At 40.1% G+C, this 16,835-nt stretch overlaps 1 protein-coding gene across 17 annotated transcripts in view; it reads left to right on the top strand.

Moving 5' to 3' along the window:
• Sp100 (SP100 nuclear antigen) overlaps positions 1 to 16,835 on the top strand; it is a 98,305-nt gene that overhangs the window by 18,858 nt on the left and 62,612 nt on the right. For 16 of the 17 annotated variants that reach the window (XR_013424372.1, XM_040268131.2, XM_078018181.1 and 13 more), the window contains exons 2-4: positions 526 to 567; positions 14,471 to 14,633; positions 15,502 to 15,670. Coding sequence is in view for 16 of the 17 variants with exons in the window: in XM_040268131.2 (XP_040124065.2) it covers positions 526 to 567; positions 14,471 to 14,633; positions 15,502 to 15,670 (374 nt within the window). In the remaining variant the exon portion in view is untranslated. The remainder of the gene's footprint in view (positions 1 to 525; positions 568 to 14,470; positions 14,634 to 15,501; positions 15,671 to 16,835) is intronic. The other variant, XM_078018179.1, reaches the window with a different exon arrangement.

Raw genomic sequence — 16,835 nt, forward strand, 5'->3', positions numbered from 1 at the left:
TTACTTTGGTTTTTGCTCTCTTCTGTGTTTCCATTACAAATCTTGGAATTGTTTTTCTATTTCTACAAAATGCCATTGGAATTTTTATTGGGATTGCTTTGAATCTGTAGATCACTTGGGGTAGTATGGACATGTTAGCAATATTTATTCTTCCAACCATGAACGCAGCATTATTTATTTATTTATTTCTGTCTTCTTCAGCTTCTTTTTTCAATCATAGACTTCAGGACAAATCTTTCATTTTTTGGTTTAACTTATTTTTAAGAGTTTTATTTTTAATTTCTTTTTTTGCTATTGTAAAAGAGATTGCTTTCTTAATTTCCTTTCCAGATACTTCATTGCTAGTGTATGATTTTCATATATTGATTTTGTATCCTGTAAGTTTATGAATTTGTTTATTAGTTCTTACTGGTTTTTTCTGGAGTCACCAGGATTTTATATATATATATATATAGTCACATAATCTACAAATAGAGAGTTTAACTTCTTCTTTTCTGATTTGCATGCTTTCCTTTCTTTCTCTAGCCTGATTCCTATGGCTAGGACTTCCAGTACTGTTTTGAGGAGGTAAGTGAGAGTGAACACCTTTTCTTGTTCATTACCTTAGAGGAAAAGTTTTCAGCTTTTTGATCTTGAGGATGCTAGTTGTGCACTTGACCTATATGATCTTTATTATATTGAGATGTATTCGTACTATACCCAATGTTTGAGAATTTTTACCATGAAAGGCTGTTGAATCTCATCGAATGTTTTTTCTGACACTGGTGAGATAATGGTGTGAGCTTTGTCCTGCGTTCTGGTAATGTGAGGTATCACATCTATCGATTTGCATATATTGAACCATCCTTGCATTTCTTGCATTCCTGGAATAGAAGCCTCTTGATGGTGACCGGTCCTTTCAGTGTGCTTTTTAATTTGGTGCTAGTGTTTTCATCAGGGAATTAGCCTGAAGTTTTCTTTGCTTGAGGTATTTATCTGGGTTTGGTATTAGAGCAATGCTGATCTTTTTAGGAAGTGTTGTCCCCCAGGTTGATTATTTTTTTTTCAGCATTTGAGAAGAATTGGTATTATGTTAAAAGTTTGGTAGAAATCTCCAGTAGAGCTATCTGGACCTGGGCTGCTGGCGTTGTTATCATCGTTTTGGTTTTTTGGTTTTTTTGTTTTGTTTTGATAGGAGAGTTTTAGTTAGATTCAATGTCCTTACCTGTTATTGGTCCACTCAGATTTTCTTTTGTTCTTGAGGTACTATAGGCTGTATTTCTCTTTTCGTTTCTTTTCTTTCTTTTTTTTTTTTTTTTTGTGGTGCTAGAGATCAAACTCAGGGCATAACAAATGCCAGGCAAGCATTCTTCCACTGAACTACATCCCCAACCCTGATAGTCTCACGATCCTTTGCATATTTGTGGTACCAGGTGAACTGTTTCTTCTATTATTTATACATATATTATTTGAATTCTTTCACTTTTTTTTTTCTTCAGCTAAATGTCAATTGTGTTTACCTTCTCAAAGAACTAACTCTGGTTGGTTTGTTTTTAAATTATCTCTGGTCTATTCTCCATTTTTTTTTCCCTTCCATCTGGTTGCTTTGAACTTTGTTTTACTTCCTTGAGGTATAAAGTTAGATGGCTCATTTGAGATTTCTTTTTTTGTCTTACTGAAAATTTTTACAACTGTTAATGTTCTCTCAGGATTACTGTTGCTGCATCCTGTATTAAGCTCCAGGTTGTTCTGTTTCCATTTTTGCTTGTCTCGAGGTAGCTTGTGCCAGGTGGGGAGGCGCATCCCCAGCCAGCCCCTTGGGAGTCTGAGGTGGGAGGATCCACACTGGAGCCTTCGAGGGTGAGACCAGCAACATACTGAGACCCCATCCTCCCCCAGCCCCCTAAAGTTTTGGTTGTCCTTTTGGTCCTTTGGCCTTGCTGCCTTCCCAAGTCTACGGACTTTGACAGCTCCATTTTAGTGTTCTCTGTGTAGACATTTGGGGTTCTTCCTGTTTTGAGACCTTTGGACCTCTTGAGTCTGGATGTCCATTTCTTTCCCCAAATTTAGGAAATTTCAAGCCATTATTTACTATTTGTTTTAAGTTGACAAATCATTATATATTTATGGAGTACCTCGTGATGCTATGATATTTGTATACATTATGAGATGATTATTTTTTTTAAAGAGATTGATGTCTCTCTCTGTCTCTCCCTTCCTCCCTCCCTCCCTCCCCTTCTCTCTCTCCCCCTCTCTCTTTCTCTCTTCTCCTTCTGGACCTCCCATAATGTGTATATTGTTTTACCTGATGGTGTTTCATAAGTCCAATAGGATTTATGAGAAATTGTTATTTTTTTCTTTATCCTCCTGTGGCTGGACGATTTCAAGTGACCCGTCTTCAAGTTCAGATAATTCCCTTTGTTCAACTGAGTCTGCTGTTGGAGCTCTTGAGACATTTTCTTTTTCAGTCACTGTATTCTTAGCTCTAGGGTTTTAAAAAAATGACTTCTGTTTCTTTGTTAAAGTTATCATTTTGTTCATGTATTGTTTTCCTTCTGTGCCTTCTTTTAGGTCACTGAAGATTATTCTGAATTCTTTGTGAGTCAGTTCATTCCTGGAGTTTGTTTCCTTAGGTGCTGTCCTTTTTTCTCATTATTCATGATCCTTATGTCCTTAGACCCTTGCATAAATGCCTGAACATTTAAGGCAGCAGTAACCTCTTCGGGTCTTTGTAGGTTTGCTTTTGCTCTGGTGTGGGGAAGGGCCAGGGCTGGGCCCTGTAATCAGGTGTGTTCGCAGTCAGAGCTTCACACCTGGGCGGAATCCTTGGCTGGGTTCCCCTTTGCACTGGGGCAGCTGGCCGTGCTCGGAGATCAGTTGGGGTTACTCTCAGCCCTGTCTGGGGAGCACCACTCACTGTAACCCACAACGTGTGCTTGCTACATGGGCTCCTTAGTCAGATGGTGTCACTCTCCAGGCCTCCTGGTCAGACAATGCTGAAAGCTCTGCCCAACGTTTGTGTGTGGTCACAGGCTGGGCTACGTCATTGAGTGGGGCTCTAGGTCATGCTTCTAAATGGGGCAGGATCATGGGCTGAGCTCCCTGCCAGAGCATGACTGCAGGCTGTGCTCAGCGTCCAGACAGGGATGCAGGCTTGGCTCGGGTAGGGGCCCATGCTGCACCCCACCTGGGAAGGAGTTGCTGGGTTGGTTTCTTGCTGTGCAGTTCACAGGCTGGCCTCTGAGGATGGACGAGTTCACAGTCTGTGCTCTTTGGTTTGGGGAACGAGAGGCTGTGCTCTGCTGTTGGGCACAGTCATTGGTTTGTTTACTTGTCCAGGCACGGGCATAGGCTGGGTTCTGAGGCTGGACATGGTCACTGATTGGCTTCTCTGGTCTACTTCCTATGCAGGCAGGTTGCCAGCTTGGCTCCCTGCCCAGGAAAGGCTGTGGGCTGGGTTATGGCAAAGTGCAGGGTCAGTGTTGGGGCTCTCTGGTCTACTTCCTATGCAGGCAGGTTGCCAGCTTGGCTCCTGGCCCAGGTGATGCCATGGGCTGTGCTCTGAGGCTGGATGGGGCTGTTATTGGTCTGCTTAGTTGGGTGGACCCAGAGGCTATCTTCTGAAATTAGGCGGGTCCCAAGCCTGGCTGCCTGCTCCGGCCGGGCTAGACTGCTGGCTAGGAACCTAATCTGGGCAGAACTGCTGAGCATGCTCCCTGGACAGTCACAAGTGTGGCTCTACAGGTGGGCAGAGCCACTGAAGGGCTTTCTGGTAGAGGAGTGCCTCTGATGGCAGGACCTGGTGCTGTCACCAAAATGGGATGCCTGCGCCCTCTGTTTCTGAATGACCCCAGTGGTCTAGCCTGTTGATTCCTCCAGAACCCCCCACTGGGCAAGACAGGAATGACCTCCCTGGAAGCACCTCAGCATTCTGGGGGAGCTAGATGTCCTCCTCGGGCTCTGTTTTACCCACTGAAGAAACCTTAGCCCACGAGTCCCCTGTTGGAAGGAACCAAGGCAGCCCGGGGAGGAAGCACCGGAGTCTACACGAGACTGCTCCTCCCAACCAGCTAGTGTTTTCCTCTAGTCAAAGGGGTTGGTTCAGCCCACAGCCCAGGTCTTTCCTGTGGATAGCTGCTAGTTGATCTTCCTGTGAGGGTAACTAAAGCCAGAGACTTCCTCTTCTGCCATCTTGCTGATGCCGGGCCCTCTGCTGGTCTTGGGTCTTTTCATTCTGGGGAATTTGTTTCTTTGTTTTTATTTGATTTCCTTATTTTTGTACTTTCTATTCTCTCCTGAAATTCCCGTTTGTGGAATGCTGAAGCATCTTACGCAGTGTATCTTTGTCTTTCACATTTTCTATACTTTCCCCTGCATTCCAGAAAGAGAATGTGGCTCATTGGCTTACTCTTCAACGAGTCTGCTCAACTATTGGGGCACCCACTTTTAGTTTTTAATAGCTTTCCTGGAGGTTTGGCTTACTTGCTGTAGAATTCACCTGTTTTAAGTGTACAATTCAGTGGGGGTTTTTGTTGTTTTTTATTTGTTTTGTAAATGTGCAGGTTTGTGCAACTGCCACTAGCTTAGAACATTCTCATAGCACCCACCCCCCAGATTCCTCATGGTTATTTGCAGTAAATTCTATTCCTCTCCCCTGACCCTAGGCAACCAGGAATATTATTTCCATCTCTATAGGTTTTCTTTTCTCGGACATTCAAATCAGACATGGTGTAGTTTTCTGTATCTGGCTTTTTCTTTCTTTTTGTGGGGCATGGGGAGGTACCAGGGATTGAGCTCAGGGGCACTCAAGCACTGAGCCGCATCCCCAGCCCTTTTTGTATTTTATTCAGAAACAGGGTCTCACTGAGCTGCTTAGGCCTTGCTAAGGCTGATTTTGAACTCCGCGATCCTCTTGCTTCAGCCTCCCAATAATCATGACACTTTTGAGGTTCGTCTTTGTTACAGGATACAGTTGTTTTGGTTGCTTTTTATTGCTGAATAGTATTTCATTTTATGGCCCTACCAATTTTATTTATCCATTTACCCATCAATGGATATTTGGGTTGCTCTCACTTTTTTGGCTATTGATAAGGCTCCCATGAATATTTGTATGCAAGTCTTTGTACGGAAATATGTTTTCATTTCTAAGAGGATGCATAGGAGTGGAATTGTCAAATCATTCAATAACATTTGTCTAACATTTTAAAAATTTCCTAACATTTAAAAAATTAGATCCTGTAGAGGCTGCAACTAACACAACATTTCCAAAGGACCATCTTACACTCCCACCAGCACTATGGAAACACTACAGCCTTGCCAACATTTGTAACTTTATGTCTTTGAGTGTAGCCATTCTGTCATGTGTATTGATGTCTTATTATAGTTTTTTCCTTGATGAATAATGATGTTGAACATCTTTTCACAATTGTATTGCTTTCCATTTATATTTTTGAAAGAATATCTATTCAAATCATTTACCATTTTTAGATCCCATTGTCTGTCTTCTTATTAGTTGTAAGAATTCTTTGCATAGGGGCGCCTGGGCTTGTCTCCCTGGGCAGAGGCTAGATGCTGTTGTTATGATCAAATTCAGGATCCCCAAAAGACCACCAGAGACCAAGATTGATATAAGGAGCAAAGAGGCGTTTATTGCGAGCTAGCTCCATCCTCCGCGCACCCAGCAACTGGTGACGCTGAGAGGCCCCGAGCCCAGGGCTTGCAGCAGTTTTATACATTCTTTGTGGAAGGCAGGGACCCCACATACATCACAGCATCTCTTAGCAAATCATCACACACCACGGGAAAATCATAAAACAACTCTAAAACATGATTAGCACAGTCATTGACGGGAACAAGTTGGGTAGGGGTGATTGGTCAGTACAAGAGGGGGATTTGTGTTTGGTTTAAGCCACGAGGGGAGTAATGCTGAACTACATGGTTTCCCAACACGTTATCAACCACCATAAACCACTGGGGTGTCATCTAGCATCCCAGGTATTTCCCTGTCTCATGCTGATTGGTGGCTGCTAGGGGGTTGCTATGGGTCCTCACCTAGCCTGACTGAGTCAGGGCCACCTGATGCAGCAGATCTCTCCTGTTATTTGTAGATAAACAACTCAGCAGGGTGGGAATGTGCCTAGGAGTGCCCTGTGGGTCTTTCCAAGGACAAGGGTCACGCCCCCTTCCTTGGACAGGCTTTGCTCTGAGGCTGGGTTCTCACTGTGTTCTGCCCACTGCTGTGGGCTTCCTGAGTGGTCTCCTGACCTCTCCGTGTACCTCTTGCCCTGATGGGTTAGCTGACATCTCAGGACCAACTGGATTCTGGAGTGAATTCTGACAATGACCACAGTCTTCTTGAACAAAGAAGATGATTAGGCAGAATCTCGAGTCTCTAGGGGACCTTCCTTTCTTTTCACAAATTCTTTTAACTCATTTGGAGAAATACTGAGTAGTGAGCTCCTTCATAGCCAAGTTCTTAAGACTAACTGCAGAGTTTCACCTTTAAACTTTTTTCAAACGCCTAACGGCTTCATAGGGGCCGGCGTAGAAGTGTTTGCACTTAAAGCTCCACATGTTCACCGAGAACACAGTCCTGTCTTCAGTGTTGTAAGGGTTGGTCTGGGTTTAATTCAGTCACATCGTGTGCCATGTAACCAGGAGAGGGAGATGGTCAGTAGTAAATTCCAGTCACTCAGAAACAACAGAAGGACTCTGAGAGGAGGACTGTGTTCCTGAGCCTGTGGAGGCTGCGACTAACACCCGCTGTTCAGAAAACAGACTCCTCGGTCTATGGGCTCTACGTGTTAGTTTTTAAACAGTCTTTTCCTGACCTTTGAAACGCTGCACTGCGGTCAGCAGGTCGAGGGTCACACAGGAGGTAGCATGGGATGGTGGAAAGCCTGTGTGCACCACCTCTTGAGCACCCTCAGATAGGAGTCTTTCAAGCCTGTTTTCTTTAAAAAAAAAAAAATTATTGTATTAGGTATGCTGTGTCTTCAACAGTTGTCTTCATAATGCTTGGGACTGACTTAAATGCTTTGGCCACGTCAGTGTGACATCTACTCACCCTACACAGCCCTCGTCGTTGGTGGCAGCATTTCAGACACAGCAGAGGGGACCAAACAAGAACTCTTGCCTTGGTAGAGATTGTTCGGTCCTTGCTGTTCCTGTTAAAAATCTAATTGTTATTAAACAAAGAAGATGGGATCTGATGGTTATTCAAATCCAACTATATTACTGATCCAGGGGAGCTCAGCGGGCCTTTAATCAGAAAGGCCACCCACCCACAGCGGCCGCTCAGTGTACTTTGGGACCTCTTCAGGTTGCCCTTACAACTCTCCACTGTGGACGCCAGAAATTGGCTGGTCCTTGAAAGCAATGGTACTGGACGTCTGTGAACTGTGTGGAGTAGTCCCCTCCCGGGATCCAGACAGAAGATCCAGGGAACTCAACCCCCTCTGCCTTTCAGCAGGGTGCTCAGGGTTAGGGTCAGGCCTGGAGGTGCCCTTGGCGATCAGTGGCCTGGTCACTCTTAGATGTGGCTTCAGGGTGGTGGTGCTCTGCATAAAGAGAACGTTCTGAAGAAGAACAAAAATGGGATTATACTGGGTTTACCAGATGATGATGACCTATTTTTCTGCTGCTAACAATTTTATCTAATAAACATTTACTTACATAGCTGAAAAAAAAAAGAATTCTTTGCCTATCTGGGTATGTGGCTTATTAGAGATATAACTGACTACTGTTTTCTCCCTGACTCTATCTGGTCTTTCATTTTCTTAGTGCCTTTGAAGCACAAAATATTTAAATTTCACTGAATTTCAATTCATTCTTCTTCTGGACCATGCTTTTGGTATTTGTAGTTAAATTTATATGTAAACCAAAGTCACAAAGATTTTGGTTTCCCAGATGGAGCATTCGTTCATTCTGATACGTTGGACATAATTTTTGGGTCCCAGGGGAAAAAGGTAAGAGGGATATCCTTGTCTTCAAATTACCAAGAATTTCAAAGCAGAGCAGAGCATGAAGCCAAACACGGGACCCAGGTGACTGCACACACCGCATCCCTGTGAGGCCGACTCTGCTCTCACATTGAGGTCTGGGATCCATTTTGAAGTGAGCTATTTTGAAGTGAGCTATATGGTATGAGGGGAAGGTCTAAGTTAATCTCTTCCACGTGTGGATATTCAATTATCCTAGTGTGATTCGTTGCAAAGACTATCTTTTCCTCATTTGTTTCTGAAAATCAGTTCATTACAAACATCAGGATTTATAGCTGTAATGTCAACTCTGTCCATTGATTTTTATTTGCCTTTACATCAATCCTAAAACTCTCGATTCATGTAGCTTTAAAATTAGTATTAAAAAAAGTATAAGTCCTCCAACTTTTTGCTATTTTTCGGGATTGTTTTGGCTATTCTTTTGCCTTTCAACATAAACTTTACGGTCAACCTCTCAATTCTTGCAAAAAGCCTTTAAGAGAATTGCATTGAATTTATAGGTCAATTTGAGGATGATTGCCATCCTAACAATACTGAATCTTCCAGTCCGTGAACATGAATGTATCATTTATTGATAGCCTTATTTTATCTTTCAAAGTTTTATAGTTTTCAGCATACAGTTCTTGTTTGTAGAATTCATTCCTAAAAAAAAAAAAATATGCTCTTGCCTTTCTTTGTTTTTGGATTTGAAAACTCAACTCTGAAATGTTTAAGTTTCCTAGTTAATTGTTGTTTTGGTTTGAATCCTAAATGTCCCCCAAGGCTCCTGTGTTGCTCGGTAGCTGATGCCCTGTTGGGAGACAGCAAACCTTTCAGGATGGGCTTTAGTGGAAGGAAGTTAGGTGTGAAATTGAAGGGGACATGGGGGTGCTGGTCTCTTCCTCTCTCTTATTTTTGCTTCCTGGCAGTCATGAATTGAGGAGCTTTGCTTCCCTGCTTTCTCCCCGCCATGATGTGCTGCCTCACCACAGGCTCCAAAGCAACAGGGCCAAGTGACCATAGGCTAACACTGCTGAAAGTATGTCCAAAATAAACCTTTCCCCTTTATAAGTTGATGACCTCAGGTGTTTTGTCACAGTGATAGGAAGCTGATTAATATCAACGTATTAAAGAAACAATATCATGTCAAAGACGTGGGAGTATGAAATATACTTAAAGTCTTGTTCTTTTTGCTGTAATGTTTCTATTATTTCTGTTTTTATTTATAAAGAAAAAATAGTAAAAGAAATATTGCCAGATACCTAGATGGAAGCCTGGCCCTGTTTACTACACCTCTTTTCACAGCCTTGGGTGGTAACATTCATTCATTCTGAAAATTTCACACAAATAAAAGAATATATTAGTTTGACTTATGTAAAAATGAAATCATGTTATGTTAATCTGAACTTTATGTTTTATTCAACAACAACAAAAAAAACCTATTACAATCCATCCAAATTACTACAAATAAATAATTGTAATATTTGAACAGTGTGTGTTTACCAGGATGTTCTTAACTATTTGGTTGAATGGACAATCAAGTTGTTTTCAGGTTTGGGAGTCAGTGTTGTTGTTGCTGTTAAAACTATGCTTCAATAAATTATTGTGTTTAGATCCATTTCTGTTTAGATCCATTTCTTTTGAGTTGCCGTTTGTTATTAACACACCAATGTCTTTATATATCAGATGTACTAACTCTTTGTCAAAAGTGTAGAAAATATTTACTGCAATGTCTTGTCATATATGGTTTAGACATTTAAATTTATTAAGGAAAATCTTCCTCGAGCTATTTTTTAAATTTTTCTTGTCTGACTTAGATACTTCTTCTGTCATAAAACTAGTTATATTATTCTACCCAGTTTTTATTGAATTTCAGATTGCAAATACAGCACCCATTCAGGCGGACAAGTGTTCTAAAATGATTTCATTTACGACTAGGGAGGCAGCTCAGTGTGCTGCCTAGGATGTTCAAGGCCATGGGTTCCATTCTCAGCACTGGAAAAAGAACGTTCACACCTAACTGGGAACATTTTCTATATCTCCAGTTACTTGATCTCGTTTCATTTTTTTCCATAAGCTATTGTGTTCTTCATGTAGATCTCGAATCTTTCAGATACTTATAAATATGTGTATATTTGCTATTGTGTCTGAAGTATGGCTTCTTTTCCATTTATGTTGTCTCAAATAAAAAATCTCTAAGTTTTATAGATCTATTTTTTATTCATGATCCTTGGCAAATGCTTTTTCCAGTTTCATGGGTTTTGACTAGATTTCTATGAATATAATTACAAGGCACATAATGTTGTTTGTATAGCAATTGACTACTTATGCAAATTGCTTCATTTTGATATCTATGTGTTAGTTAAAACTTCTAAAATATATTTAAAATAATGGTGGTAATGATAAGCAGCACCATCTTTTTTCTGTTTAAATTATTTCATTTAATATCTACTATAATACTTGCTGATTTAGGAGAATCTGTACTGGATTGATTTCATTTCGTATAGATATTTTACTAAAAACAGCTCCCGAGTCTTGTCAGAGTCCCTCTGAAAATCATTAAGGATGTACATATACATCTTCTCTCTTCTGTTTGTTGTAAAGTTATTTCAGGATCTTTGCTTTACTCATTCTCATTGTCAGCATTTTTCTCATTCTTTTAAAGAAGTTCTAACTGCAAGTTTAATTTCATCTTTGACCTAACATAGTGTTTTCTTTTATAAAATCTTAAGTTAATTAATTTTATTTAATATGAAATCTGTATAGCTCCTATTGATTATAACTTATTGAGACTTCTTTTGTGGCTAAGATCAGGATCAGTATTGATATGTATATTTCAAGGATATTGGAAACAATGATGGGTTATCTGTTATTAAACCACAAGATTAAGTAATAAATCATTCTTACTAATAGAGTCTATTTATTTTGTACATTTTTTCCATGTGTGAAGAGTAAACATTGAGAGGTGAACTGTTTTCCAATGTCCATAAAACATTGGTCCAGTGGTCTGCTTTCTGAATTCTGCTCGGCCACTGATACGTGCACCCTTGCCTTTTGCTTTGTTTGTGGTTGCATGCTACAGCTTTGCTCCTCTTTCATTTTAACAAATTTCACATTTCCTTGACTTGGTTGTGACTTCTATTTGGATTCAAGTTTTTTGATTTTGTGCCTTTCACCATCATCATTTTTCAACTATAGTTTTATAAATGTGTATATGTATGCGTGGTTCAGTAATGGGGATCCATTCTGCAAAATGTATCACTGAGCAATTTTGTTGTGAAAATTGTAGAATATACTGTACTTACACAGGCTAAGAGGGCTCAGTGTCCACTAGGTGGTACAACATTATGGGACCACTGTCGTATGTGTAGTTCATTTTTGATGGAATGTCACTATGTGGTGCATGACTGTGTGTGTGTGTGTGTGTGTGTGTGTGTGTGTGAGAGAGAGAGAGAGAGAGAGAGAGAGAGAGAGAGAGATATTTAGTGACAATAACAAATGCTTTTTCTTCAAATTAGCAACAAAGAAAAGTTCACTTTCATAACTTGCACATTATATTTAAATGCATAAATAGTACATTAGGATAAGAAAAAGAAATAATTGTTGTAAAAGAAGTAAAATCATTTTTATTTGCTGATGACATCATTATTTTCTAAAAAATTCAAAGGACATCTATAAGTTCTTCAGTAGAACTAATACCTGAACTTAGCAAAGTCATAAATAAATGTCTAATATTTTTAACCAATTCTGTTTCCATAAAATACAAATTATTTTAAACTAACACCATTTAAAGTAGCATTGAAAAGAACAAAATAGCTAGAAATAATTTAATGAAAGAAGTGCATGACTTCTATGCTGGGAACCAAACAGTGCTGGGAAAAATAAGTGGAGAGTCATGTAGTGGGAACAGGTTGGAGGTTCAATATCGTTAAGATGTCATTCGCGAAAATATGTTAATAGGCTCACTGCAAACCCAATAAAAATCCAAAGGGCTTTTCCTACAGACACTGACAAATGGATTCTACAGATTCTTAGGGTGTTAGTCAGCTTTTGGTGACTGTGACCAAAATACCTGACAAGAACAACATAGAGGAGAAAAAATTTATTTTGGGCTCATTGTTTCATAGGTTTTGTCCAAGGTCAGTTGACTCCAAGTGGAACAGAATGGCATGGTGAACGCCTGGTGGTAGAGCAAAGCCACTCAGCTCATGGGACCAGGAAGCAGTGGGGAGAACACACCTCCAGTGACCCACCTCCTCCAGCCACGCCCCACCTGCCTACCACTACCACCCAGTCACTAATTAGTCCAACCATGTCACCTCTGAACATTCCTGCATTAACACAGGAGCTGTTGGGGCACACCTCACATCCAAACCATAACACATAGAAAACAAAGGTGTGGAAAAGTCAAGACAGTTCTTCATAGCTGAATTCAAGACTTTCTTCAAGCTGCAGTGTTCAAACCAAAAATGGCATTGGCATAAGAAAAGACAGATAGACCCATGGTACAGAGTAGAAAATCTAGAAATAGACACGCTTAAACTATAGATTGATTTTTTGAATGTTTTTATGACCTGGTAATGGGCAGATTTCTTACACAGAACACTAATTAGCCATAAAAAATATGAATAGATTGGACTTCTTCAAAATTAGGAATTTCTTCTCATCAAAGGACATCATAGTTAAGAAAACGAAAAGCAAGCCAAAGATGAGGGGAATCTTCACAATACGTAATTCAGACAGATATTTCTATCCAAAATAAAAAGCAAATACCTATGCATTGATAAGTGAAAGATGACCCAATAATACAAGTGGGACCACCTCACAAAAGAAAATATATGAATTTCCAAAAAACACATGAAAATGTACTGTACATGATTAGTCACTAAAGAAATATGAATTAGAACTAGAATGAGAAACCACATCACACCCACGAGCAAGGCTAACATTAGAGGGTCTATTTCTAATAGTCCTTGAAAAACAGCTTGAAAAGTTGTAAAGTGCACAAATTCCTAAGCGATCACCCACAGTCTCTTTCCTAGGTAATGAAAACATTTTGCCATAAACAGACTTGTACAAGAACAGCAGTTTTATCCATTCCACACTCAAACTGGAATGGATCCAAATGTCCATCAGCAGGAAGTTGGATGAGCAGATTGTGGTCGATTCACACAATGGAAAATCATTCCACAAGAAAAAAGACACAGACTCCTGCTAAACGACAGTAGACACTAAAGCAGAGACAATGTTCTTTTCCATTTATGGGAAACCCCAAATGGGCAAAATTAGCAGGTGGTGATAGGAATTCCAGCAACGTTTGTCCCTGGGAAGCAGCGCTGACTGAGGTCAGCTCATGGTTTGAGGGGTGAGGCATACACTTCTGTTTTGATCTCTCCAACAGCACGTCACCCGATGACTCCTTCGCAATCTCCACTGCGTCTTTGGGGCTCGTGGGACACACTGATTGCTTTTTGAGCTCTGGGTGCATCTTCTACCACAACAGCAATGAGCACTCATCTGTCTAGTTTTGGTCTTGAGAAGTTTTTCATCATCCTCTGCCATTCTCTTTGTGTTATGAATGTAATGCTTCATCATTTAAGTATCTTAGCTTTAGTAAATGAGAAGATGAATAGTTCTCTTCAGCCTGTGATCTCTAACCAGAAACTTTGTTCACAGGAATTTAAAACAAGGGGAGTTGGTGTTTCCATGCCCTGCTGCACATTAGGTTCTGGGAAGTGTGCACAGGTCTCTTCTGGTTTGACAAAGAAAGCTTTGGGTTTTCATAACATTTAGAAACACAGAGAAGTTGATTAAAACACTATTATTAGAGCAATAAAATCATCAACTATGAATCAGAATTAAAGAGTCAGAGTTCAAATTGTTTTCACAGGAAATGAATAATGTCTGAGATTCAAGTTGCCTAAGAAGAGTCAGTGTTCATGACAATAGCACATGAGACAGATTTGTAGTAAGTCAAAGCGGAACCTGATGTCCCAGGAAATGGCTTTGAGATTCTTGGAAATTCCCCACTTACCATATTGTTATCATCACTTTGGTTACTATCATTGTCACACATTTATGAATTGATTTGTGGCATAGGATGATATTTATCTCTTAATAGCTATAAGTCAAAGAGGGGACATCTTGTTTTTATTTTTCTGAGATTTATTCTCTTTTAGTTGTTAATTAAGATGTACTTTCAAGGCTAGCTTTTGTTTTTCTTCCATTGATTTTCTTTCTCTATGGATGGCCTGCTTTATCTCAATTTTGCACGAATTTAAGTTTTTATTTCAGAAATAGTCTTCCTTTGCAAAGGCTTTGATCAGGGAAGGACTCTGTAAGCCTTTTAGATAAGGCTTTCATCATCTCCGTGCTTTCTTCCATTGTTTCATCCCATCTCTCTGGATAACTCGCTCCGGACCACCTATTAAATATATAGCCCGATCTTCATGTATAAGGTCCTCTACAAGCACTTCAGCATCTTGATTTCCCATGGTATTCTTTTCCCTTAGGATGTCCACAGAAGAGCAGAGTGTAGACGACAGTACCATCTATGAGGTTATATTCCATCACTTCAAAAGACACAAAGTGGAGATTTCAAATGCCATAAAAAAGACATTTCCTTTCCTCGAGGGCCTCCGTGACCGTGAACTCATTACCAATAAAATGTATGAAGTAAGTGAAGTTTATTGTGTCACAACCTGGTAAACAAGCCCCACATTAAGTGATGCTTACCTTTCATGCAGTATGATTCACACAATGTAACATAAAGTAAACATTTAAGATAATTGAAGTGAATTGATAAATGATCTTATTGAATTGATTTGTTGAAATAGCAGTAAGCACAACATTTTATTTCAACTAATATCAACTTAAAAATACTTAGCTCTAAGAACATTAAAATCCAATGGCAATTGGTGTGTTGTTAGAATGAATTTAAGAGTGGATGATTGCTGTTATATCTGCAACATCTTTTAACAAGCTTTCTTTTCTTTTTCTTTTGAAGGGGGGGTACTTCTGGAGTCTTGGAATTGGGATCAACCTTTGGTCATTATGGAGATACAGAGCACTGACTCTTTATTTTCCCCTATGAATGTGCTTTCTCGTGGCCAAGTTCATAGTAAGGAGGAATGGTCACTTGATTTCCTTGAGCCCTTCAGGCCAAGTCAGAGCTGGGGGAAGTGCAGGGGTTGTCCCGTCAGTAGATCAGCCCTCATCACCTGATAAGTCTATTCCCAAAGCACATTGGCTCTTTAGAGGGCTACATGTCAGTTAACTCTGAACCCACTTTCATCTTTGCTCTTTCTTACATTAAATGAAAATAAGGATGAGGAGATCAGCCTTACCATTGGATATTTTTTTAAGAGACAGGATTTACTTGTTTCATTTAGTAGCTATCCGAATGTACAAAAGTTCTGAAGCTTTACGTGAGATGATACCTATGTAGAGAAACTGAAATGCATTAACTATAAAATTACTTTCTAGCATTCTTTTGTAACGTAGAAGTCTCTATTTAAATTTTTCCATTCACTTCTTTTTAAAGGATTCTCAAGAGTCTTGTAGAAACCTGGTCCCTGTACAAAGAGTGGTGTACAATGTTCTCTGTGAACTGGAGAAGAAGTTCAACCTGGATTTATGCGAGGCATTGTTCAGTGAGGTCAACCTGCAGGAATACCCTGATTTAATTCGTGTTCGCAGAAGCTTCGAACATGGTAATTAGATATATTGCCACATTTTGAGGTCCAGGGTCAATTTTCTTTTTCAACAAGCATATCTGAAGCTTCCACCACATGCAAAAAGGCCACGTGCCATGGGCTATGGTCGCTAATAAGTCAGACGTGTCAGGTGCTAATGACAGAATGGCTGTTCAGCAAGCACCACTGGACGTCTGTTCAGCTGGGTTTTTAGACTCAATTCAACCAGAGTCATATTGGTGCCAGGTTTACTTTAAAAAGCATAGAACTAGAAACAAAGTCCCAAGAGGGATGCATGACCCTGTCTCTTCAGTGGGAAACCTTTCAGTGGTCTACATAGAAGTCCACCAAGTTCACCGCTACCCACCTTGAGCGACTGCTTAGCTCTGGGTGCAGGGTCCACCCTGAGTTAGCACCACATGCCCATGGAATCAAGGCCTCTTGGAATTCCAAAGTCCTGGTTTTCAGGTAGCCCACAGGGGACAAGCCAAATAATGAATCACCATTGGACGAAGACCTTCATAATGTTGTAGCTTTCTACAGGAATTAGTAGTCCCTCTCAGGCAACTAGTCATGGGTCATTTTTAACTCTAAAGCCCAGTGTTTGCCTAGTAGCCCAGCTAAAAGGCCACTTTTTATTAGGTTTCCAGAGTAATGAGTTAGAAAGGTAATCCTGGGTCAAACTGTCCTAAAGGAATAAGAAATGGTTTTGTTAACTCTCTAATCAAAAGGGGCAAAACATATATTAATCAAATAATCAACATGGATTTCTTTGGTGTTATGCAAAACTAAAGATTTGATTCTTCACTTTTTCCAAGAAGGCATGATTCATACTTTTATTGGTATGCAATAAAAAGGATGCCTCCCAATTTTTTTGTTGTTTGGTTGGTTTTGTACCTGCATAGACAATTTTTTTATTCCAACAGTTTGGTCTCAACCAAGTTCTCAAAATATAAGATAGAGACATCACAAGTAAAACAGACACATCCCCGAAGAGGAGAGGGAATAGGTGTGCAAAAGTATGTCTGTGAAACCGGCAAATTGGATTCGGCTGAATTTGAGAGTGAGCAGCAATGTAGGAACCAACTCTAGAGAGATAAATCCAAGGGAGGCTGCGAAGGTTGAATGCCAAGAAGTTGAAGTTTACTTCCTAGGCAATAAGAGATATGACAGGTTTATAAAC

The sequence above is a fragment of the Ictidomys tridecemlineatus genome, chromosome 7, assembly GCF_052094955.1.
Source record: "Ictidomys tridecemlineatus isolate mIctTri1 chromosome 7, mIctTri1.hap1, whole genome shotgun sequence".
Classification (NCBI taxonomy): Eukaryota; Metazoa; Chordata; class Mammalia; order Rodentia; family Sciuridae; genus Ictidomys; species Ictidomys tridecemlineatus.